Source organism: Onychomys torridus, chromosome X (assembly GCF_903995425.1).
Source record: "Onychomys torridus chromosome X, mOncTor1.1, whole genome shotgun sequence".
Classification (NCBI taxonomy): domain Eukaryota; kingdom Metazoa; phylum Chordata; class Mammalia; order Rodentia; family Cricetidae; genus Onychomys; species Onychomys torridus.
The window spans coordinates 24,042,845-24,070,576 of record NC_050466.1 but is presented as its reverse complement, the minus strand read 5'-3'; the positions used below and the strand labels follow the sequence as shown (position 1 = coordinate 24,070,576).

The following is a 27,732-nucleotide window of genomic DNA, read 5'->3' as shown; positions in this document are numbered from 1 at the left end:
TTTCTCTGCATCCTAGAAAAGGATGGGGCCACAAGAGAATCAAGAGTCAAGACAGATTAGGATCCAGCTGTTGTGTGTGATTTAAGTTCTGGTTCTCATCTGTGTTAGGTAGTGCCCCACAAGTCACCTGTAACCAAAATAATTTCCCCTATTATTCACCATAAAATTCATTCTGCAAGAATTCTGTTCACATGTGAACTTAATGTCTAGAGAAGGGAATCTTCTGGGACAGCAGCATATTACTTCATCATTAAAACACTTCATAGGAAATTTGAGGGCCTGGGATATGGATATGTTTAAATAGAAAAGATCACCCAAAGACAGCAGATAGTGTACTCAAGGCAACATGGAGAAGCCTGATGCTAGATACCTGGTAGAATAACGGGAAATTGGGGAAAGGTTGGGGAATAACAAAGAAATAAAATAATTCATTGGTATCTGTGGCATGTGATCTATGCACATTCTTTCTCATCCATTAAATCATCTCTATCTTACTTACAATATCTAATACCATAATATTTTACAATATCTTACAATATCTAATACCAAATGCCATGTAAATGGTTGTTAATGTTGTATTGTTTAGGGAATAACAAACTAATTTTACTTGTTTATCACACAGCCCCTCAGTGTCATACATTTCCCATCTGTCCACTTAAGAATCACCTCAATTGATTTCAAAGAAAACTCCCTGGCCAAAAAATAAAATAATGACAGAGATCATACACTAACAGGCTGCAAATCATTTAAATCATATTTTGAGTGGTGTATTATGGTAACCTATAAATAACTAATTGCGTAAAATTGCTTTAGTAGTTTCTAGGTGGCAACTTTAATTAAAAGCACCAGAGACATTTAGAAGTTTAGAAATGGATGGCATGTAATTTGCCCTTTTACCAACCATAAAATGGTAATTAAGGAATTTGATTCACTTCTTCCTATTAAAAGTTTTATGAGAATAGCAAGTTCTTTCTAAATACAGTTTCTCTTCAGCAGAAGGTAGTAAGTTTGCTTTATCTATCTTCCCCAGCAGGGTAAGATGTTTAAATGTAAAAATTCTTCAGATGTTAATTGGGACATTTCCCTCCATGTAAAGTATTTGTTTTTAAGGCTTTAAAACATGAAAAAGTATTAGAGTTAAAAATTTCATCTTAGCCCTGTATTCTTCCAAAATCAGTACAACATGACCCTGTAATTCCACGTTTGCCAAATGTATAGGGTAAGCATGAAATCAAAGAAATAGAAAGTCATTTCCTTTTGAGTATAGCACAGCTTGGTGATTTCTGGAGGAATCTTCTGTCTACAGTACACTGACATTCCAGGTAATCTGAAATCTTAACTCAACAGCAGAGAAAGTGATCATCAGATGGTTTTAGCTTCATTAATCCTCTAGAAATCCTAAGTAAATGAGCAGGTGTACAGAGTAAAGTCAACCAAGACATCTTTCAAAATTTGTGACTTTAACATCACCATGGGCTGACTCACATCTGAATATGGAGTCATAAAGCTTATTTTTATTTTTTAGTTGAACAATTGATTGCATTTGGGGGCCACTTCATCCAAGGATTACAGATGGCACATACAAGAAAGACAGCTGCCGTTTGGGTTTTAAATCAAAGAAAAGTGGGTTTTTAAAAGTTATCTGTGCAAGCAACAAACTGGTAAAATGGGGGATGGTTAGATGGCTCCTCTTGTGCAGCCCACAGTGTGTCTCTCCTGGATAGAAAGCTAACTTTTCCTCTTCCTTCACCCCAATCAGAAACAGATGAGCATTCAGCAGTTGTGCTTTACAGTAGTATCTCCTTCAGTATACTAAAGGAGAATGGTATCACGAGCAGAGTATTTTCTCACTGATATTCTTCAGAATTTCTAGCAAATTGTGATAGAAAAGAAAAACAGACCTACTATTTATATTATTTATCATTTTAAATATTTCTATAGAATGTGTGTGTTCCCTTACTGTCTGCATCTAAAGGCTGTTTATTTTCCCATATGTCCCCATGCCTTACTAACCTCTGAGGCATAATGAAAATACAAAATAACATCCAATGAAAAGTTCAGAACACAAAGTGGCATTGAGTATGTGCTGCTAAATCTGCAAAGGTGGGAATTCACTGTGTACCTATGACTGGAAAAGCTTGGAAGGAAACATGTCTAAATATCTATGATCACTGCTACACAAAAAATTGTTCGCCATTTTGATTTTATTCTGTTTAATTTTCTGAGTAGAGATGGAGATGTAGCACCTTTTCTTTACATGTACATAGCTTTAGGGTCCAGCTACAGCACCACAAAGTAACAGAATTTTACTATATTTTATAAGTCTCCAGAACACAAAGTATTATATTTTAATTAATTAGTAAAATGCAACTGTTGAGTGCGCACACACACACACACACACACACACACACACACACACACACACATATATATATATAATTTTAACACACATACACTATCCTGTCCTATACCCTGATCCCTGGAGACATGGGTCTTTGTTTTCCTGGATGACAGCTCTTCAGGAAAGAATATCACACTATAAAAAGTTGACAATGTGTTATTCTCATCTGAGCATTTGAAAGAACACCCAATGAAGGTGTCACACCATAAGCCAAAGAAGAAATGTTTTTAAAAAAATTGCAGTCCTACCAGACTGATAGTAGAAATGTTTAATTACATATATTTCTAAAAAGTATTATAGAGAACAAAAATTTTAAGTAATCCATAATCTGATGTAGGTGAGCCTAATGGTCTTGAAAAATATAAATGTAATGTCTCTATTGCTTGAAAGTTTGAACTGTAGAAAAAGGTATGAAGAGAAACCTCCAGGCTTCTTTCCCATAAACACAATCCTCTAACAGTAAGCCGTTTTAGCAAATTGTTGCAAGTCCAACCACACCCATTTTTTTCCTTATACAAAAGAATGTATACTATTATGATTATTTTCTACCTAACATAAGATATTATGGTACATAACGTAACATTTACCTTTTCAACTATTTTGTATGTGTATTTCTCAAGCAATACATACAGTCACATTCATGTACAACCAGCACACTTATCTACTTTATATGTATATCATATGGTGTCATATATCAAACCCAGGATCTCAGACATGCCAGGCATAAATTCTGCTATGGAGTCCAATTACATAAAAATTTTTTCTGTTGTTTGGAGATTTCTTGTGTGTGTGTGTGTGTGTGTGTGTGTGTGTGTGTGTGTGTGTGTGTATAATACATTTCTTTTTTTTTCTGTTTTCAGGACAGGGTTTCTCTGTGTGGCTTTGGTGCCTGTCCTGGATCTCGCTCTGTAGACCAGGCTGGCCTCAAATTCACAGAGATCTGCCCAGCTCTGCCTCCCAAGTGCTAGGATTAAAGGCATGCACCACCTTTAAATAAAAAATGAAATAATACATTTCAAATTTGTCCCCCTACATAAATTTTGAACATAAAAGACTAATGCTACCTGTTATTTGTAGATACATAAATATGCAAAAATGTATTTTAAAATATATAAGAATGCTACACACTAACTTCAGAATAGCAATACTTCTAAGTAAATTAGGAAAGTGGATGGAAGACTGAAGTAGTGGAGATTCAACTGTATCCATGGTATTTTCTGTTTTCTGATGCAGGAACAAAATAGTACCATGTGTTAAATTTGGGTGATGGGTGCATGAGTGTTAGTATTATTGTGTTCTGACTTGTCTACCACTTGAAACACTGCATAGTTTTAAAACATTTTGAATCAGAAAGTGGGTTAGAGAACAACTTGAAAATTTATACCTGACAATTCAGTTTCAAAAAGTGTTTTATTTTGTTTTGTTTTAAATAAGGCTTTTTTCTCTCAATAGAGATGGTAGTCAAAATATTTAACAATATATGAGGCACAGGTAATAATACATGAGAGAATTTAAGAACGTTGGCCTTGAAATAGAGTCTTTAGAGCACTATCTGGTTACTAATATTAATCTCTCTTATTTCTTCAACTTATTGGATTTAAGCATCTCCTGTTAGCTTCAGGCTTACCAGCACTTTTCATACATACCCATACTCAGAGTTGCCTAAATGGCTGACTGTGAACTTCCTGAAAAAAATCATCAATGTAATGAGTCAACTTTATCATTAACCAAAGTCACTGTTTCCTTGGGAGTGGGTTCTGGCCCATTTACAGTCTCTCCCTGAGGAATCACAGGATTAACCACTCAAATGTGAGGTTATCTTCCAGCCTCAAATATCAAAGCCTAGCCAAGAAGCTCCAATGTTATTTGCTCTATTTTTCTTCCAGTTTCATTTACTAGCTGTTCCATTTGGTTTTTCAAAATCTTGTTAAAGTGTGTAATGGATTTGGGGGAAAGGAAGGTGGGTAGGTGGCCCGATTTTACCAGTATTTACTCAGGAAAGGCAGCTGATTATAACAGTAATTTCCCTGAGTGGCCAAGAACCATTTCTCATTTTGGAAGGCATCTCTAACCCAAGAAAATTAAAGCCATACTAACAGATTGACAAGTCTGCTTTGTCCCTCCCCAAGCTAAAATCTATCAGAATGGACTTTCCTAACAGTATTACCACTGTTTTCTTCTATAGTCCTATCATCTTGAACAAAGTAAAATCAGAACTGTAGGAAATCTACTGCTCTGGCCCTACTTTAGGACTTAGTCTCACAAAGTACCTTTTTACCTTTTCCCAATAGTCTAGAGAGAGTGAACTGAATAGGGGCTATGTTAGATGATATAAAAGCTAAAGCTCATTAAGCAAGAAAATGTTTGTAAAATCACAGGTTACACAAATAAAATAAAATAAAAAATACCATCTTTTTTATTTTTAATGCTGGGCGGTATTTTATTTCTGAAGTATATCGGGTCCAGTTTTGACATTAAGACTTTATTCAAAGAATCAGTTTGAATGTTTACAGGATGCTATCCAGATGTCACAGATGGCCCAAACCACCAGTGTGTGAGCTGAACATAATCTTCTCTTGTTCCTAAAAAAAGTTAGAGATGTTTGGACAATTGAACCACTGAAACTTCAAATATCATATGTGAAAAATATTTCATTATGCCTCTGTTTGATTTTGTTATTTATAAGGCTTGCTGTTATTAACTACTTTCTAATTGCTTATATTGTTCAATTTCTAATAAAGAGCTGAGTCATTTATTTATACACAAATAAAATCCTCCTTTACGCAGGAACTATGCTAATGCCAATTGCACAAAAGCCTCCTTGTTATCAGACCAGTATCCAGAGATGCCATCATCTTAATACTTTCAAACATATTTAACTGATATTAATAAAACACTGGTGCCAATAGTACCACTACTTTGCCAAATCAGCATCATCATCCCAGTATATCTTATTAGGAAAAGAAGCATGTTATCTGAGTTCCACTATTTGGTTGAGCTTTCAAACAGTAAATTCAAAGTTCTTCAAGAAAGTAAAAAGGCATGGCCTTGCCTTTCAGTAGAATATAATCTGTTTGGGAAGACAAGAGATGAATCATTAGGTTATATGATATCAACATTAAACATTGTAAGGGTTCAAGAAATTATTATTATTAATGTCTTAGGACTGAAAGAAAGGAGGTAGGGAAAATGAGCAGAAGGGTAAAGGGCAAAGTAATCTGAAAAGGGGAATGGACACAGGGATAAAGTAGAACTGAAAACTAGAGTCAAACGTTTATCCAAAATAGGTTAAGTCAACTCTAAAAAGAAAAGGATTTCAAAGAACAAAGTAACTGTAAATGAGACATGAATGGCTTACCTCTCCCTGTGAGGAAATGGGATCATTACAAAGGTCCTAAGAATTATACAAGTACAAATGTATTGTTGTGCTCGTTTCTTGGTTTATTTGAATTGAAGTTTTGTGTATCCCAGGCTGGCCTTGATTTTGCTGTGGAAATGAGCCTAGCCTTATAAACTACCTAATCCTCCTGCCTTTACATCCAAGTGCTGGGGATTACAGGCATGTGCTACTAAACTCAGTGTAAAATGTGTTCTTGGTCCAGTTCGAAACCTATCACATTCTTAGTAACAATGATGAGCAACTTCATGTCTTATTATACCTCAACCTTACCACTTGGAATTGCATCACATGCCTCTTCTAGTAGAATCAGAAGATTTCGACCATCCAAGGAAACCAATAAAATCGCCAAGAACATACCTCCATCAAGACATTTGCAAATATTAAAGTCAGTTTGTATATTGTGAATCTTGTGGCTAGATGGGTACTACACCTTGAAAGAACAACAGGATTAGAACACTAGATAGAAGAAAGGGCATTGCAGGCAGAGGCAATGGTGCAGGCAAGACAACGGGAGTTAAAAAGTGGTGTGGTTCAGAGCTAACATAGACTGCTTTGACTGGCAAAATAATACTGGATGCTGTACAGACTGATCACCACTGTTAGCATGGAGCAGATGCTGACAGAATCACACACGGGGCTCCTGCTATGTTGAAGTAGGTAATCATCTACTAGATAAACCACAGCACAATACCAGAAAACTGTTAATCACAACCATGAATAAATATTACCATCACTCGCATTCACCTTTTGGAAGGCTCTCACAGACAAGACAGCTGTTATTTTATCTGGCCTTTACAGTAATCTGCTGACATGGGCAGCTCAGGTATTATTCCTACCATTAGACAAAGATGAAAAGCTGAGCACTGGGAGCTTAGGTACATTGGTTCAAGCTACAGACTCACAGCCTGAATTACCTCTTCCTGTCATATCACTCATGAACATATCTGTGTGGTTCAATTTAGAGAATGAAAGGTGTAGAAATGGCATGAGGGTGACCAACCAAGATGAGACATGGGAAATGACAAGCATCTAGCTTTTTCAATTCCTTTTGAATAACCTTCTCATGCCCAAGATTATTAAACTTGTAGATCAACTTGGGGAGGTGCACAGAAACTGCTTCATGAAACTGAATATCTTATTCCAACTCAGTTGTCATATTTTATTGCTGTTTGTTTAAATTTTTACTATTTGTGTTTATATGCGTGTGTGTGTGTGTGTGTGTGTGTGTGTGTGTGTGTGTGTGTGTGTGTGTGTATGCGCGCAAACAGATTTCAGAGAGCACAGCAAATATGGGAGTCAGTTCTCTCTTTCCACCATATGGGCCCCAGGGATCTGTGTCAGATCATCATGATTGACAGCAACTGCCTTAAGCAATGGAGCCATCTTGCTGGTCCTCGACTGTCATGTGTGTTTGCGTATGTATGAGAGAATGAGAAAGTGCTTACAAGTGCATATTGTTGTTGTAGTTGCACATTATTGATTGACCTCAAACTGATCTTCCTTAATGTTTCCTGAACTTTATTTAAAGGGTTGAAAAATTGTATGCACATGGTGCTCATTACCTTGTCTTACCTTTTACAAATGTCTGTCTACTGCTTCTAAGTAGTGATCTCTTCTGCCATTAGCTTCATTCATCAAGATGCATGAATGCTGAAGGAATTTTGTATGGACATTTGTGTTGTTTTTGAGAGTGCTCTAACATGCAAATAACTATCCTTAAAAAATATTCGCTCTTCTTTAGTTAACCTACTTTTCTGAATAGTAAACACAGCAGCTCCATATCCTGCTTTTACTGATCATTTGGGCCAAGGTATTCTACTTAGTTTGCTTTTATATTAGAACATCTTGGTCATTCCCAGACCTTGAGACTCATTTTCCCCAGAGTGAAACAACTGCAATTATCTCTTTGCTGGTCCATTGGCAATAAATGAACTTTCCTACCTAAGGCTAATTGTTCATATAAAGATCTTGGGAGGCCCTTGTTTTCTTAGGATGGCAGAAGCATTTCTTTTAAAGTATATCTGAGTCATGTCCTATATCTTACCCTGTATAGACCAAGCCCTTTTAATTCATACCCCAGATGCATCTTTGGGGCAAGAATTTTATCATAAAAATAATGCAAGAAATGCACATTTCAATTTGAGCTCGAATCATCTACTTACCCAAATCTCTCTTGCTTATACACATAACAAACACACAAACTTCTATAAAGCAATGCAAAATAATTACATCAGTATTGGTGTCAAGTTTCATAGCAAAATGTTGATATACCAGTAGTACCCTCAGCCCCGAGTCTTCCTTAACGAATTGCACAGCATAGAGCTTCACTTGTTTGATTATCTGTATGAAAATTTTAACCAGCTTATAAAATTGTGAAGGCTTTTTGCCTCAATAGTTCAATGGTACAGAATTTCTCCCCAGGTAAGAAAATTGTTTTCAAGCACTACCTTGTCTCTGTGGTGAGTCTAACACAGGGCACTCTGTTGACAAAAGTTACATAAGATTTTACAGACTCACATCTTCTACTATTTGTCAGTCCACTATATGTAGACCTAAAATGTTGAAATATTGCCTGTATGGAAAGCATTGTCTATGATTATAAGTTTGGAAAAGTCACTTTTACAAGGAATAATAGCAATGATTGTGTGATTTGTGATGCCACTTAGCAATACCATAATATTTTATCCTCTTCATAACCTTTCGTTTCCATGGCTCTTGTGATCCTCAGAACATTTTACTTTGTGTAATGGGGAATGTTCAGGCAAAGAAAACAAGACACCAAATGATAAAATGCTTTACACTAAGTCCTATGAGATATTTAGAGCAGACACATCCTGAAAAACCTATCTCTAACCTTGGATCCAATGTTCTCTCTGCTCTCTCACATGCAGTGAGGCAAATTAGTGAGAAATCTTGAGCCATCTATGTTTTTTCATATCTCCTGACACAGTAAGTTAGAACAAGATTATAAGAACCAAACACAAAGCTTTGCCGACAGAGCAGAGTGGATTTGTTGTGGGGGAGCATGAAGCTATTTGGGATTGCAATCTCCATAGAACCAATTCACTTCCAGTTAATTTGATCTATGGTCTTTCATCTCTCTCTTCTTGCTTGTCAGACCCCCGTTTTTACATACTCAAATCATCACTAATTGATAAGACTATCTTCCTCTTAATGCTCTTTAGAAAAAGAGATTATCATTGCAGCCTTCCTCAACTCATTTTAGAGACATTGATGTGTAGCTTTTGACATCCTGGAATGCTTTATTCTACTTCAAGTTTAGATGTGCACCAATAAAACACGTGCAAATTTAGCCTATAAATCTGCAGTATTTCTTGATCACTTATGCTCAGGTATCCTGGATTTTTTTTTAATATTTAAAAAACAGAAAAATAAATTTTTATCCTGAAGAAGCTTATTATATAAGCAGATCATGTTTGGAAAGTTCACATTAAAAACACATAAATAAAATGATAGCTTCTGCAGTTTAGGAAACAGAGAGCTCATAGTGAATTAAAGTTTGCGGAGAAAGCTTCAAGAAATAGAAGTGGCTTAATTTCTTCATCTAAAAATGATATTAATATCTGCTGCACATGGTAATTATTAAGTGAGAATATATGTGTAAAGACTCCAGCACTGAACCTAGAAAAACATAATACTCTTAGCAAATAGACATTATCATTGTATACTGGATATCCTGTGTGGGTTTTCAATGATGTTAACCCAGATTTCATCCTGAATTCATAGAGAATTCAAAATACATCTTCAGATTCCAGGTTATACCTATTCTAATAAGATACCACTTAAGACCATAATTTCCCCACTCCTGTGACATCCTGACTTGCCCCAAACTAGTACTTATATAATGGCACTGTGTTACTTGATTTTTCTCCATAACCCCCACCAGTTTCTGAGCCTCTCAAGGGCAACGTTATGTCTTTTCTTTTTATCACACTATGCTTCCAGTACTTAGCACAATACCTAACAGATAACAGGTGTAAAGTAAATGGTGAACAAATCAGTAAAAGGGAAAAAAGATTCTTCAATCAGATTTTACAAAAAATACTGCTTGGTGGACACAAGAGAGCTGCTCCTTCACTTTGCCTTGCAACAAAGCTGAGGCTTAAGCTTTAAAAGCTGAAGAGAAAACAAAATGCTCCAAACTAGAACTGTCTGTCTTTCTCAAAATCAAAATTCTTGGTCAAGTCATTTACCAATCTATTGTTCCTTGTGATAACTCTGAAGTGCTTTAAAGAAGGTTCTCATCCATCAAATATAGAGGACATTGCAGTCAGTAGAACATTCATTTGAGTGTTTGTCATTTTAAATGTCTATTTATATACCTTGGGAATGACCTTTACTGTAGAACTTACTATAACTTTTTATTAAGCAGAATATCCAATTAAGTACCTCACACCATTCACTAGCCATGCAGTACTAGAATGAGTTTATTAGTGTCTCCTGTTGGAGAAATTCTGATTGCATTGTTAACCACGCAGAGAAATCATCTCAACTGTTCATTAAAGTCTGCCTTCTTCTAACTGATAGTGACATACAGGCATCTAAAATCCTCTAAGTTCTAGAAGCTTCATTAGTAGCTACCTAGCAAGAGAAATTAATGGGTTCATTGTGCAGAAGAATCTTGGCCCTTTCTGATCCCAGTAGGTAATTAAGTGGACAATAGTTAGATCTGCTGGAGAAAGATGTGTTTGCATATGCACCATACATATGCTATCAATTTAAAAGAATTTGAATGCACACAAACAAAGTAAAATATGTGTATCTCTCTTTGACTTAAAAAATAAACGTTAGGCCAGGTGGTGGTGGTGGCAGTGGTGGCAGCGCATGCCTTTAATCCCAGCACTAGGGAGGCAGAGGCAGGCAGATCTCTGTGAGTTCGAGGCCAGCCTGGTCTACAAAGCAAGTTCCAGGACAGCCTCCAAAGCTACAGAGAAACCCTGTCTCGAAAACAAAACAAAACAAAAACTTTAGGATCAACTGGTCAGAGTTGGCTACACAATCCAGTACTTAACTACTGGGGATTAAGCTGGTACCATATTAAATTTAGGTTATTACCTAGAAGTTGATTTTAGCAATTTAACGCTGTCTCACAAAAAGAGCATATTGAAGAGGGAAAAAATACAGTATTTCAGTTTTCTAGTTGGTGGTGCTATAGATGGAGAGGACTTTATGACTACTTTTCAAACCTTATATTCTGGAAAAAAAAATATATTTCTTCACACAGAAATAATAAAAAATAGCTTCAACAGCTGTAATTTTTAAATGATATTCAGAGTTATCTTCTGCCAACATTTGAAATTGGCATTGTATATAACTGAAGCCTCTGATTTTTCTGTTCTCTAATTTGGGGTTTTAGCTGCTATTTTCGGGCTCTCTAGCTCTGCATCTGGACTCCAAGTGATCACATCAGCATACCCCCTTTCCTTCAGTATTGATCAGTAGCATCCTGTTCCCCAATAGGTGATAAATTTATTAGTAACTATCTAGGCTGTTTCAGCTTTAAGCAGTTGTCTTCCTAAGAATTATAGTATTTATTCATTGGAGGATAATAAGACAAGAGAAGCAGTCAAACAATTTCACCTGTAACTTGCAGCCATTTCATACAGAGTGATGCTTCACTGAGAAAAGAGCCTGTGGTTCAGATATTATATAATGCCCCCTATTTTGCATATGATGTTGTGAATAATTTCTTTTACAAGATGCACTTTATTTATGAGCAGGTCCCTTCATAGAAGCTGCTTGTTGGGGCTTAATGCTGATGAATGGAGACAGCACTATTCACACTTCCAGGTTATGGTCTGTCAGTGCTTTCATTATGTGCACTAATTTACAGGGATTTATTTATTTTCTCACAAATGTACAAATGTGCTCCAAGCTAAACATGCTGTACAGGCATCTGAGCCCAATGTTTTCCTTGGTGGGGGTGGGCGAGTGTGAGGACTCAAGCTGTTGTGTGTGTTGTTCTTCCCACTTCTCTCCCCACCTACTTGGCATTAACTGTCTGGACTCATGCTAAGTCAGAGATTCATATTTTCTTGGGTTGTTTAAGAATCAACACTGGCTACATTTTTAAATCCTGGAAGTGATTTTTCTGAATGCTATTTAAATCTTTTCTTATCCAAAGACTGTGCAATATTGTATTGTAAGTGCTAATGAAAACACTGACAATTAGCACATCAAAGAGCATGACTGTTAAAATAAATTATGCATACAACATTGGACACCAAGGTTTGAAAATCAGCGTAAAACAACGTAAATATATGAAACTAAATTGAATCTGCAGATCCTGCTAGCCCCAGATGGCTTTATGTGATCTGAAATCACTCACTTTCACATCTCTGAAGAATAAAACTTGAAATATACTGGGTATGTGTCACATTCTCCCACTAAGTCTAACAAGCACCAATACATCATACTGAGCATCACTATCACAATTCTCAAAATAATGAACAAAAATAATTCTCTTTGTCCTGCGTGAAACTTCTAATTTGAATTTTACCTCTATTGAAAACTGAACGTATCTTCATATATAATACATCTTAAATACTCTCACAAGGGACGAATTGGTAAAAAGTGTTGTTTAGGGAATTGTGTTTGGTTAGATTGTTGACTGATATGCAAAATAAAATATACCTACATGCATTTACAAAACACCAATCAGGCAAGTCCCTCAAAGCCCGTTCTACTACTTCTTTATCAATGCCAAACTGAAATGTGATGTGACTCAATAAATGTTAATTAAAGAGTTCCAAGAAAAAATAAGTATGTTTGGGACTTGGACCTTGATTTAAAAAAAAAGAGGTTGATTTACAAATATAAAAATGAAAATATTCTACAAACCATCAGCAAATACACTCTGGAGTTAGTATTTAATAAGCCCAGACTTATATCAAGGGACACTCATCTGTGGAACCCAGCTGACGTTAACAGACAAAGAGAAAAAGATAGGTTCACAATGGTTAGTGCTTCACCAAACTCAAAGGTGGAAAAAGGATGTAAAGCCCAAGATTGTCTTCCCTGGATTAGCTCAAATTCTCTACCCTGATAGAGTTAGGGAATCTGGTAGCCAAGACTCAAAACTGTCCTTCCAAGTTATCAACATAAAGGTGCAAATGTTGGCTGCCATTAGAATCTAAAACAGACCTCAAATATGCAAGGATTAAAGGCCTGGTGTGCAAGATGACACTACTGGGATGTGGTAGAAACTTTTAAGGTCCAGTGAAATGTCTTCCAGTCATTGAAGGTGTGATCTTGAAGGGAATAATAGGACATTGCCCCTTCTTCCTCTTTTTCCAGTTGTAAGGTCTTCTGGGCCATGCATTCCCATTGTGAACTGTCAGTAGAGGTCCCAAATCAGTGAAGCCAACCAAGTGTGGTTATAAATTCCAAAGTTATAAATTAAAATCAGTTGTTCCTCTTTTCAAGTTGATTGCTTGTAATATTTTGTTCCAGTAACAGAAAGCTGATGAACACATTTCCCCTAGATTACGTAGAGAACAATTTATTTGTCTGCATCAGTGGGGAACCTACCCTCACTTTCAGAGGATCTGATTCTCTCTTTCCTACCTCTTAGTAAAAGGAACACTTAGCTTTATTTTTAGCACTCTTACTAAAGTTTTGATTGTTTCTCTTAATCCCCACTTCAGTACACAAAGAATCCTTATCCTTTGGCCCTCCAAGAGTCTAGCATAGTACCATTCAGTACCTACTTAGTAAATGACTCATGATTTCCCATAATTTGAGCACACCTACTCTTAGAAGTGTTCTCTCCAGGATTAAGTTTTGCCCGCCTTTGTCTCAGGGCTTCAGTCTTGATCTTTTATTCCACCATCTCATGAGTGTAAAATCTTAAATTCTGTATTTGGTGATATTTAATATAGAGACCTTAGAAGGAGGTCTTAAATCAGGGGCCTCTAATGCAAACCAGATAAAATTTTGGGCAGTTAAAAAAATGATTTTGCCAAAACAGATACAGAAACAAAAAGCAGATATTCCCCTTGGCTCATCATCAACCAGAATGTTCTTTGGGGGAGGAATAAATGTTCTTGTGCCATCATCATTTGACATGCACCAATTTTTGAGTTTGTTTTTTGACTTCATTAAAGGTACATATACTTGTAAAAATGATAAAGGGATTTGTTGACATGAAATGTTCTTTTTTGGATATAGTATTATCCTTGGAGGATTGACAAAAACATAAAACGTTTTAAGATTTTTATGGAAAATTAAAATGAATCTAAGTTTTATAAACGTTAAGAATACTTTATAAGGAACATAGAGACTGATCAATTATATCCCTGAGCCAAATCTGAATATTAACCTCGCACGATCTACAAGCAAGCAGCTTAATAGGTTGGATTTGTTTTTTTGCAGTTATAGTGAATGAACATATGGCTTTTCACATGTTATTAAGGTTCTCTGTCACTGAGATACATCCTCAGCCATTTTTCCTGTGTCTGGTGTTTGTGTGTGTGCACAAGTAAGTGAGGGGATACAGTCACTCATGTGGGCATGTGTAGAAGCCAGAGGTTGACATTCAGATGTCTTTCTCAATAATTTCTCCATCTTTTATTTTGACAAAGAGTCTCTTCCCTGAATTTGAAGATCTAAAATTTGATTAGTGTGACTGGAGAGTGGCCCCCTTCCCCTTTCCATGGCCTGTCTGTTTCCACACCTACTACATTGGGGTCACAGCCATATACAGCAATTTATACAGGTTCTTGGGGTCTGAACTCAGATCCACATGTGCTTTAGGATTGATGTATAGAGCTTTAAGTTTGCCTCCCTGGGGTGACAGAGAACAAAGACACTGCAAACACTCTTACAGAAGAGCTTGGCTTGGGTAGGTCAATGCACTCTGATAGAGATGCAGCAACAATAGCCGCCCCAAAAGTCAGGTCATTTATTATATACAGCACAAATGAGGGGACATGTAGAAGATCTCTGTCAGGAATCTTTGTAAGGGAGCATTGTCAAGTTGGAGTCATCCCAAGAGGATAATTGTTTCAGCATAAAATGTCAACATTCATACTTGACCTAGGGATGGCTTTACCACTTCCATGGATCTGACACAATGGGATCCTTGACATGGCCGTGCTCTTTCAATAATGTGCATTCACTTGGAACTTCCTCCACTCCTAACACTTACACTTGCATAGCAAGCGCTTTAGCAGCTGAGCCATCTCTCAAGCTTCCATTTTGCTAGGAGTTGCAGTCATCCTGCTTTAGCCTCTTGAATAGCTGAGATTACATGTGACACCAAGTCCAGCTTACATTAGATGTACAAATTGTCTTTAGATGATTATCTTTAGTTAATTTTGTTGTTGTTGTTGTGTGATAAAAATAATGCCATGATAAAAACCACTTAAAAATTCACTTTGGATTAAAGTTCTGGAGTTCTACATTCCGTTGTGGTGGGGAATACATGGAAGTAGGCAGGGAAGGTGACAAGAATGTGAGGCTGGCTGGTCACACTGCATCCACACTCAGGAAGCAGAGAGTGAGTAAGCAGGACCAGGTTATTAAATCAACAGGCCTTCCAGTAACTTGCCTCCCTCAGTGAGGCTCTAGTTCCTAAACATTGTATAACTTTCTCAAATAACATCACAAGCTGGGACAGTGTCGTTTAAAACTATAGTAGACATTTTGCATTCACATCACAACAGTGTCTTTATATTTTGCCAGGCAAGTGTGTGTGTGTGTGTGTGTGTGTGTGTGTGTGTGTGTGTGTGTGTGTCTGTGTGTGTCTGTGTGTGTCTGTGTCTGTGTCTGTGTCTGTGTGTGTGTGTCTTGTTGTGCTGTACTAAAATAGTGTATTTATTCTTACAAAATTTTCCAACTTTCACTTATGCTTGGTACATTTCATTGAGTCTAAATAAAAGGGAAATGAGAAAAAATAGTAGGTGGACAATTTTTAAAACAGAGTAGTTTCCTCCTTGTGTGAAATTTCAGTTTGCACAAATTTAGTTATCTGAAAAAAATATTAAGTGAAAATATTAATAATTAGTAAGTCTTAAATTACATAGTATTCTGAGTGCCATGATAAAAATCTCACACCATATTGCCTCATCTTTCTGTAATATGAAACACCCAGCCTATCAATGCTATATTTACTACCTGCCTATAAACCACTTACCCATCTTGGTTCTCAGCTCAACTGTTGTAGTATCACAGTGTGTGGGTTCCAGTAACCTGAATATAGTAGCGTAATGCATATATCACTCACCTTATTTAATCTCAGTATATAGGTATTTTGTCATCTTGCATAGTCACAAGAATAAGGAGGTTGATGAGCTGGGCAGAAGACTAAGTTGGTAAACACAAAGACCTGAATTTAATCCTCAAAACTCATATTTAAAAAGACATGCATGATGACATACATTTGTACTCCCAGTGCTGGGGAGGCATAGACTGCTTAATCTCTAAGTCTTGTTGTCAGTCAGCCTAGTCTATTTGGAAAGTTCTAGGTAGTGAGCATCCCTGTCTAAAAAACAAAGTAGATGGTAACATTCAGAATTTTTCCTCTGGCTTCCACACATATATGCACCTTTGTACAGTGGGATACATACACAGGCATGCAAATATACCTAAACCTAAAAATAAGAGATTTTTTTCATTATTAGGTTATAGTAGTTAGTCTCTTATTGTGCCTAATTTATAAATTACACTTCATCATATGTATCACCGACATATTCAAATAAGGATTTATATGAAAAATGTAGTATATTTAGGGTTCAATATTATCCACCCACCACTGCATGTCCTCACTAGAAGGGCCTGCTCACATGAAGGAGTCTTACTATAATCCCACATAGGTATTTCAAGAACATTCTGAAAAAAAAAGCGGAAGAAAATGGGAAGTGAATGATATGCTCCTTGTGTAGGTTAGATGATTTTCCCATCTATTATTTCATATGATTTTTAAATTTTTAAATAGTAACCTAGGTATATAATTGCCTGCTCAGCCCAGTTTATCAAAGAAAGGGTTATAAAACTGAGCCCTGCCCCAGTTCTCGGCAAAAAGGGGGCAGGGGAGGGCGGGTGGAGTCAGTTGGTGACCATAGATAAGGCAGATAATTTTGTTTTACTAAAGATAAAGGTGAAACATGAAATTTGAGGGCAAATACTTCAATCAGAGTGAAATATCAGTTATAATTCATACATTCATTACTAGATGGCAAGCTTTCTAACTACTATTATAATACACATTTCAAAGAACCAGGATGGAATTAACACTACACAAAAGCTTCCTTTGCCTGTCCCTCACACACTGGCAGCATTAAGTAGACTCTGTGGGTTTAAAAAAAAAAGAGTACATAAAGTTGGGAGGGAACATGATGGGAGAATATAAGAGGACTTAGAGGGGAGAGATTTAATCCAAATATGTTATATATATATATATACATGACATTTAAAACAATAAATGAAAAAGAAGAAAAATCAGAACCAATTCATTTATTTTTCTAGAAGCTTAGCCTTTCTCTGTACAATGCTATAACTTTCCTCTCCAACCATCCTTTTAAATGGTAATACAGAGAAATGTCTTCAGTCGAATTCATATTACAAATTCACTTTAAACTAAATAAAATTTCTTGAAAATAACGCTAATCCTTTTCAAGTCAATTATTTCCTACTGCAACCATGAAAATAAGCAGTGGTCTGAGTACCAACATCGTTAAAAAAAAAAAAAATGTGACAAAAACTACCTCCTCTGATTTTCCTTATTTTATCTCAAAGATACTTTCTGACTGTACATAGGGGTAAGCAAACAGCAAAAGAGCACTGGCATAAAGGCGGATAAACACAAAAATTAAACCCAGCTTTATCTTTGTATGTTACTTTTTGTCATTTCTTTTCCAAACACTGCAAAAATGAGTATGTGTACCAACCCTCGTCTCCATTTCTGTGTGTGCTGAGCTAAACTAAATCCATGTCATTGGCTCTTTCAAGATACAGAACTTAGTGTAAATGTGGTCCACTAGATTATTAATGCTAATTTCCTTTTTCCCAACAGGCATCACAGTTGATAGGAATGGATTCATTTACTTTGTGGATGGGACTATGATCCGAAGAATTGATGAGAATACTGTGATCACAACTGTAATTGGCTCAAACGGTCTGACTTCCACACAGCCATTGAGCTGTGACTCAGGAATGGACATCAGTCAGGTAGGCACTGCTGCTTTTTAAGCATTATCACCATTTGGCATCGTGGAAATGGATAGCAATTTTCTCATGCAGAAATTACATAAAAAGGAAGCCTGGTGCATCTGCTGTAATGTCAGATAGCAGAATCTCCTTTTTATGTAAGTGAGCTAGGATGGAAGAAATTTTGAGAAGAATGCTGATATAACAACACCTCCCAAATTTGAACCAATTAAAATTGGATTTGTTCACTATCTCCTAAAATATTACTATTTTAAATTAGTGTATTTCATTTATTTATATATTGGGGGAGTAGAGAGGTGGGCATGCATGTGGAGACCAAAAGACAACGTGCAAAAATTGGTTCTCTCCTTCCACCATATGAATTCTGGGAATCAAATTCAGGTCACCAGGCCTGGTAACACATGCCTTTACTCACTGGTCTTTTTCCAGCACAATTTTATTTTTGCAAACAACAGCAAATGAACTTTAGCAAAGATGTGACTGATCAAGGTCTTTACAGATCTATTTAATAAATATGTGAGTGTGGCATGTTATTCATGTACATATAAACAGCCATTTCTGAGATGTTTGCTTAAATAAAAGCAATCCCTTTCTCAGATTTGTCTTATACATGTTTAGCAAAACTCTGTGAGACTGGTCTCGTGTTTAGGAGTATTTGGGCAAAACAAATAAAACCCCATGGGTTTTAGTGGCTTTTGGTGTGGGAGAGAAAAAGGGAATATGAATATGGGTGGGTAAGAAGTAGGGCAGATTTGGAAGGAATTGGGGAATGAGAAAGAATATGCTAAAAAATACTATACTAAATTCTCAAAGAATAAATAATTTTTTTAAAATACTTTCCCACCAGAGAATAAAGAGAAAAAATTAGTATAGCATTCATCCCCACCCAAATTCTGATTTTAACACCATTCTACAAAATTAGTAGATGACATGTAGAGAGATTTTAGGGAACACAACATGATTCCAGCACTGTTTGGATGCTCTTCTTAGTCTGTAGACACAAAAGTTTGGAGTGTATAATAAGGTAAGTAGGCTAGGCAATCCTTGAAGAAGCTTGATGCTCTGACATTTTACAAACTTGTAGCTCTGACAATGTAATATTTTCAAAGTAATTGGAGTAATATTGAGAATTTCAACATTGTTCAATGCATCAGGGAGGATGGTTTCTGTTGAAAGTAATAAAACACTTGTCTAAAAATATTTTAAGAAATAAAGGTTAATCATCTCATATTGTGAAATGTCCCAAAATAAACAGAGATGCCAAGAGACTTCTTTCTTCAGTCACGCTGTCCAGAAGTGGGCAGTATATTTGAGCACCTTTATTCATTAGCAAAGGAGAAATGGAATTCCTAAATGGATCAAGACCCTCTGGAAATGTGTTGTTTTCCCTGAGCAGATTGCTACTTGAGACTCCATGTTGGTTCACTGTTGCAAAGGCAACTGGTGCCATCATTTATTATTAGTAGCTGCAGTTTTCATTGCATCTGAGTCTGAGAAGAACAGGGAAAACTAAAGGAACACATTATCCAGTGTTTCTTTAGTCATTGGTTCTAATACCACTTCCCACCTCCGTTAGTGTTCTATAAAATGCACCTATTTGAGTTCGCTCTATTTCTGTCCCTGCTTCCCTTCAGAAACTGAAGCCATCTGAGTCAAACACAAAAATAAAATGAGGAGTGGAAAAGTCAGGAAAACAGGCAAAATTAACAAACTTCTTATTAGACATCTGATTAGATCAGACGTTCAAGTTCTAGAGCATTTTAACTTTCTATGATTGAAGATCTTGCAGAAGCCAAAGAAAAGGAGCATTATTTATGGAAATGTGGAAGGGTGTGAATGTATTTATATAGGAGGGAATAGAAAAGATGAATATATATGATTCACTTGTGCCGTGTTTTTAACTTAAAATAGAACACTTAGTACTGTGATCAGTCAACTCTAAACAACTGGTATGATTCTGTAGAAAAGTTATTTGGAAAAGAGAGCTCTTTGTCTCAGTAGAGGAAATATATAAAGTTCATCACCACAAGAGGGATTCTCTTTCACAGGACACTTTTCAACCATAATTGATACTATAATAGCTCCCTCACCACTTAGGGTTCAGGATTTATAGTAGATAGTATGCTCCATGCTCACTCAGCAGATACAGTTATGGTGAAAATGGTACGAAGGACTGGGTAGAGCTAAAGCAGAGAAGTAATTAGGGGTGAAATGGTGGTGGAATTTATAGGCATAATGGAGCTTTCGTTTCATCCAGTGTAAAATGGAGAGCATTGAATAACATTAAGAGAAGAAATGCACTGTGTGTGGTGGCACATGCCTTTAATCTCAGTGCTGGGAATGCATAGGCATGCAGATTTCCATGAATTCAAGGCAAGCCTGATCTACATAGTGAGTTCCAAGTCAGCCAGGGCTACACAGTGAAACCCAGACTCTATAACAAAAATGAAAAGAAAATCAATCCAAGTCCAGGCATGGTGGTGCATGTCTTTAATCCCAGCACTTGAAAGGTAGAAAGGCAGGGAGATCTCTGAGTTCAGGGCTACCTTCATCTACATAGTAAGTTCTAGAACAGTCAGAGCTACACAGTGAGATTCTGTTTTGAGAAAAAAAGGAGAGAAAGAGAAAAGAAAGAGAGAGAGAGAAGAGAGAGAGGAAAGAAAGAAAAGAAGGAAGGAAGGAAGGAAGGAAGGAAGGAAGGAAGGAAGGAAGGAAGGAACAAAGAAACAAAGAAACAAACAAAGTAAGCTGCTTTGGGGGTGATGTCTTAGTTACTGTTCTATTGAAGAGACACCATGACCAATGCAGCTTATTGAAGAAAGCATCTAATTGAGAGCTTGCTTATAGTTTCAGAGGGTTAGACTACAATCATCATGGTGGGGAGCATGGTAGCCAGCAGGCAAGCATGGCACTGTGGAGTGGTAGCCAAGGGCTTACACCCTGATCTGCAGACAGGAGAGAAATATAGCAAAACTAGGCTTAGCATGGGCTCTGAAACTCAAAACTCATCCCCAGTGACATCCCTCCTCAAATAAGGCCACACCTCCTAATTCTTTCTAGACAAAGTCCACCAACCATAGACCATTCAAATACATGAGCCTATGGGGGAATTCTCATTCAAACTGCCACAGATGATGAGCTGTTAGTTCCTTGTAACACATCTATGTGGTAAACCTAGTCATGATGCTGCCCAGTTTCATGAAACTGCATAAGCAGGCACTATTAGCAGCTGAATGTAAAGGATTGAAATATTAACTGAGAAAATAGATTTGTCAAATCTTGGAACTCAAATCAAAGAAGTGCCTGATTGACTGAAATTCCACCTTAAAGAAGTACAGTGAACAAGTACTACCCACTGAGGTAGAGAATACAAGGAGAGGAGAAGAAGATTTGAGCAAGAGTTGGATGAAAGTTCACTTTAGGGCATGCTTGAACCTGAGATGCCTGTGTGTAGACTCTAGACCAGTGGTTCTCAACCTGTGAGTCATGACCCTTTAGGGGTCACCTAAGACCATCAGAAAACACAGATATTTACATTATTGTTAGTAACAGTAACAAAATTACAGTAATGAAGTAACTTCATGGTTGGGGGTCAGCACACCATGAGGAACTGTATTTAAGGGTCAGAGCATTAGGAATGTTGACATCTAGACAAAGAGGACTGAAAGAAAATTAGATATGAGTCTAAAGCTCAAAGTCTGAAATGAAGACTGGATTCATGATTGTCTATTTACTGTTCTCTATAGTGTTAGCAAATGGGGAATCAGTGAGAACTCTTGGTAAGAATACATACAGTAAAAAGGGGAGAAAGGCTTAAAACAAACTCTATGGAACAGCAAAGTTCAAATAGGAAAAAATATAATGGATGTGCACAAAGAAGGCTAAGAAGAAAAGATCAAGTAAGATGAAAATCAAGAAGGTATGAGAAGAAAAAAAACCCAAGGAAACAAAATTTTCAAGATCAATGTCTTAGGTTGAGTAGATGTTATGCAATAAAAAGAAGCTTTTTTTGTTTTTGTTTTTTGGTTTCTGTTTTGAGCCATTTGATCTTATGATGTTAGTGACTCTGGTAAGTAGGATGCTAATTGGCAAGAGATGGAGTGCTGTGCTAGAGCAGACAATGAAGAACAGAAATGAAAAAAGATATTCTTTCAGATGTTTGGCTGAAAAGAAGATGATAAGCTGATTTGAGCAAGGATGGGATTGATGGGAGGCTTTGGCTTTGAAACATATCAAGTATAATTTACACATCCTCTTAGGTATGAGGAAATCATCAAGGTAAAAGAGAAATACAATGAATGCATTCCAGTGGGTGAGTGGAGAGAATGATTCCAACAAGGACCATGTGTGGCACAGCTGCCTAGATCCTCAGTGGTTATTCCCAGAGCTTCCTGTCTGTTCAGACAACTGTGACCCATGTTTCCCCTGGCTGTCATTAAGAACATGGGCAGTCTTCACTTAGAAAGAAGACAGCTGAGTAAGGAGCTTCATATCACCATCAAAGAGCAAAGTCTCAGTTGTTCATAATAGTACAGTGATCCAGCTGGGCTTACACACTGCTCAGCTTTGTATTTCACTAAAGCAAAATATATTGATGGATGAAGACAGAAACAACTATGTAAACAAGACTGCACAGTTTGTGCTGATAGGAATGTACAGAAGAGGGTATGGCTGCAGCATGAAGATTTGACTCAATCCTTAAGAGCTTCCTGTTTCTAAGACTAGACTACAAGACAGCAACATACATGACCAAAGGATTTTATAGGGCTTCTGCCTTTTGAAACTTTTCAAGAAAATGCTAGATAGAAACCATCCAGACCTTGTGGTGTGAGAAAGATGAGCCAAGTATTCACATAAATGTATCTCTACAAAAATATAACCACATTGTGAAATTTACATCTTATCTACCCTGCATTTCAAAATCTATATGTCTCCAATAAGGCAAGTCCTGTCCATGCTACCTAGTCAGAGAAATGATGTAACAGAAGGTTCTTTTTCTGTTACTTAGTCTTCAGCACTTTCTTAGAAAAATGGACCCTCAGAAGTAAAGTCCTTAGTAACAGGTCATAATAAATTTTCACTGTAAATGATAACTGGGGTACATAAAGATGTTTTTATGCAAATATATTTATATTATACATATTCCCTCATACTCTCTATGCTCCTCTTTCTTCCCCTCTCCCTACTCATTAGTCCTCTTTGTTCCTCAGCTTCACTAAATTCCTTTTATGCATACATACATAATGATCTTATGTGTCTATAGAAAATATAGAAAACATACATACATTTGTCTTTCTGATACTAGATTAGTTTGATTGATATGAGTATATCCTAATGAGTATATCAGTTTTCTGCAAATGCCATAACTTCATTCTTCTTTATAACTAAAAACTTACAGTGTGTGTGTGTGTGTGTGTGTGTGTGTGTGTGTGTGTGTGTGTGTGTGGAGAGAGAGAGAGAGAGAGAGAGAGAGAGAGAGAGAGAGAGAGAGAGAGACATATATGTGCATTCATACAGTCTCGTTGTTATACACTGTTCCATTTTATCTCCACAATCCAACCATACTTAAAAGGATGGGTTTTATTGTTCACATCAATGAAGGAGAAAACTGGTAGTGAGAAGGATACATCATATGCTGTGACCATTGAGTTATAAAGTGATAAAATCAAGTGCTGAGCATAAACTTTCAGGCCTCAGGTGTGCATTCTTCCAACTTACACATTTTCAAAATTGGAGCTGATCAAATATCATTCTACTTAGCCAAGAAATGAATGCCACTTGGTTGAGGGCTATGCTGTTTAGTCACAGAACATGTGTTTAGTGACAGTTAGGAAATAGTTTAATAAAATCTAATCATCTCGAGAAATGAAATTTGCTTTGGCAATAAAATCAGCCATTTGCTCAAAATCAATATATTTTTAACTAAAATGTGAAGCTCAACAACTCTCAGTACAAACTCTAAAGTATAACTTCCTTTCTACATAGCCAGGTTTTCACTTCAGGGGATGAATTGATTCTGAAAGGAGTCAGATCTTTATTTTCATTTCTTTATTTCAGTCTTTCTTCTCTGCCCTGCCTCTCATGCTTAGATACAGACAATGATATTGGGAGTTACACCAAGAGTAACTCTGAGAGCTGGATCTACTACTTGGAGAAAGCTAATGCTACAACAAAATTCAACCCGACAACAGATGCACAAGCACAGATAATACTAATTCCCAATTGCATATAAAGCCTTTTTCTAGTTGTTTTTAAACATACAATATTTACTTACAAAGATTTTTAAATTCCAAGCAAATCAAAACCCCTACTCAATAATAGTTCATGTAGTGACCACAAGGCAGTTTAGCAATTGTTAATGAACAAAAAGCACACATTAAGAGACCACAGGTAAGGTTTGATTGATGTTTTTCATAGTGAGGCCATACTTTCAAAGACTTACTTATACATTTATTTTTATGTGCATGTATATATGTCTGCATGAGTTTATGTGTGTCATGTGTGTGCAAGTACCCACAGTGGCCAGAGCTGAGGATCAAACCCGGGGCCTTGCGCTTGCCAGGCAAGTGACAGGTGTCTTTTATCTGCCCAGTATGGGTGCTAGAAACCAATCCCAAGTCCTCTGCAAAATCAGTAAGAGCAGGAGTCATCCCTTAAGCCCTTAATGTCATCTTGGACGCATGATGTGATGGCAGAGTACTAAAAAAACCCACCTCTCACTATCTCCTCATCTAATATTATGCAACTGTTTATTTGAATCATACTACAGTTTTTGTATTAGTCTGCATCTATACCTTGTCAGTTGATTCAGTACACCTTTTATATTCTGCTAAAATCCAATATTTTCACTATATTTCCCATCCTTGCATCAGCTCTGGATTTTATGACTGTCTTTCATGTCTTCATCCATTAAAAAAACCAAAGATACAAGTGCAGGATAACTAGTCCAGTTATTAGTTAGATTATGGGCCACCCATTTGATCTATCATCTATAGGCTGTGATTCATACTAGACAAGAAAATCAATACCAACAACCTATATAAAAATGAAACTCAAAGGAAAATTCAGACTCTATTATGTTTGGTAAGGCTAAGTATTATTTCAAGAAAATAGTATTTCAACAGACTAATGGTGCAAAAATAGTTCTGGGTGTAGAGTAGGTATGAAAGGCACTCATCTAACTAATGTTTGCCCAACATATCCATGAAGGGGTTGTGTAACTCAAAGATTTCATAAAGTGTTTGAAACTGTTTAAAGGAAGTAAGAAATGCTTCACAAAATCTGTTTGCCCTCATATGATCCATAAACACTACTTCCTGATCACAAAATAAGTAGATAACTGTTTTATAAAAATGCATTGGAGAGTACTTTTTTCCTGAAACAAGCACCTTCCAAGAAGTTTATGGGACACAATCTTGTTCTTCTTGAAGTCTGATCTATGTTGAACCCTCTCTGATTGTCAATCATCCACTAGTTTTAAATAATAATGTACTATAAAAGAGAAAAAAGAAAAAAATGATTCCCAAAGCCCATTTGCAAGTTCTTTCCAAGAGGTAATTCTTCCTAGTCAAACAGGGAAAAAAACTTGAATTCAGTTTAAGTTAAGTTTTCTTTTAAAATCCTTTCACCCATCTTGGGCTTTAGTAACTTTGAATCGATATTCTTTGTGGCCATTTTCCTTAACAGAAAAAAACAAAAAAACAAAAAAAAACACCACCTTCCCATCTCTCTCATCCATCAGCATTATACCACCTGCCCCAAGCAACAGACCTCTGGCTTTCCTGGCTGTCTTCAACTCTCTATGTAACTGAAAAAGCCATTTTCTCTTGTCCTTAGAATTTTTTGCAAGCGTCAAATAAACTACAACTGGATAGACGGGGAAGTATAAAGCATCCTTTTCAAAATCTACATGCCAATTCTTTTATACAGTAGATTCAGCATTTTCTGTTGTTTTTTAAAATACATATGTAATAAGAGTCAAACATAAAAAAAGTTACAGCAAACCTGGGAGAAAAAATAAAAAGAAATAGCAATTTAGGAGGGGAAAGGCCCCTCTATTTTCCTTTCTTCAACTCTCACCTGATGTCTCATTGTCTCTCTCTCCTGTGCAAACCCTTTCACATGTATAGAAAGTCCTCCTTCACCCTGAGTGATGCAGATGATACTGAAACGCCAGTTTTCAGGGGTTACTTGCCTTTCTTTGTGCACTTCCCTCAGTCTTCCATGTGCACACCAAATGAGAACAGAATTAGATCTCTCTCAAATAAAGGCCATTATAAGTGAAATTCCCTGCAGGGACTGACTTCCGAATTTGTGAAACTCTGTAGGGAATCAAGAAAATCTGAATTATAATAAGTTTGCTTGAATAAAGGGATCTCCCAGGGAAAAAAAGAAAGTTTATTTTAAAATTTCCTGCCACTAGAGATGAAAATCCCACCACACCCTCTCAATGCTCCAGTAACTGTGAAGTCTGTCTCAGTGTCAATGCAAAGAAAATGTCCGTGATGAGCCTGTATAATTCAAATAGAGGTATATGTGCTAGAAGGAAAGGGTGGGATGCAGGCTAACAGTAAGAGATAGAAGATACAGCTAACATACCTGAAATATCTATCATAGCTAGCAATGCCAATACAAACAAGGGCAAGATGATGTAATAACAGACGGATACAGCCTAGTGCAGCAAGTACACAAAAAAGTTCTTTTAGAGCTCCAGGGTCAGTTGTTTATACCCTCCAAATTAGGTGAACTTAACCAACTGAAAGAACCATTTTCATAATAATTACTAATTTGGTTGACAACAAAAGTCCTACCAGGCAACCCTCCAGTGGAATTCTGTGTCTTCTTTCACTTTTTCATGCCTGGACCATAATAGAACAACAATGTAGCAGCTCAGCAATTGGTTATTTCAGGAGTTCAAACATGCACTAAATCAAATTACCAGCTATATGGGCATGTAGAAAGAAAGAGATACCTGCTTCAGTCCACATAACAACCATATTTTGCTGCCACAGAATATAGTAGTAATCCAAGTCATTTAAATGTCTTATTTTGCAGCCCTACTAACACCATTTTTTAAATTATTTCCTTAGGAGTTCCTAATGGCTTTCCATGTTACTCACTTGTAAATGAAAGTTACGTTCAATATCAAGGCAATAAATTGTATTGAAAGTGCTAAATAGCCACTATTTTAGTTGCCATTTAGTCTTTTTAAAAACCTTTCTAAATCTGAAATAGTAATATAGAGAAGTTCATTTTTGTCTAGTTCTTGACCCAAGAGAAGGTTCTCTATAATTTCAGTTTTAGCACTATGTTGTTGTTCTTTTTTTAACTGACACTAGAATTCTAGAGCTGGTTAATTATTCCTCCTTATGTCCACTAATTCAATAAATTACCCAATTGTTGATTAAGTGGCCTCTCTTTTTTAATGGGAAAGCACTTGCTAAAGTATGAAGTGCTTTACAAATATAGAGGGTGATGTAAGATGGTAATTGGCATCTTCCGGAAATGTTTTCTGCCAATTCATCATATGCTTGCTAAAATGGGAGGACACAAGAACAAAATAAGTTTGCAAAGTGGTTATTCTGATTTTGTAATATGTGTTGTTGTCAGTGTCTAATTTAAATGTATTCCTGGATAATGTTATTTATTGCTTATGCAGCCAAAACCCAATCTTCTATCTCTGTCACATGCAAGGAAAGAATAAAAATAAAAACACCCTATGGAACTGGGAAGGCCAACCAAA

At 36.5% G+C, this 27,732-nt stretch overlaps 1 protein-coding gene across 1 annotated transcript in view; it reads left to right on the top strand.

The window, feature by feature from the left end:
* The window catches only part of Tenm1 (teneurin transmembrane protein 1), an 811,545-nt gene that overhangs the window by 723,049 nt on the left and 60,764 nt on the right, over window positions 1-27,732 (top strand). Inside the window, exon 26 of the mRNA XM_036174144.1 lies at window positions 17,836-17,990. Coding sequence (XP_036030037.1) covers window positions 17,836-17,990 — 155 coding nt within the window. The remainder of the gene's footprint in view (window positions 1-17,835; window positions 17,991-27,732) is intronic.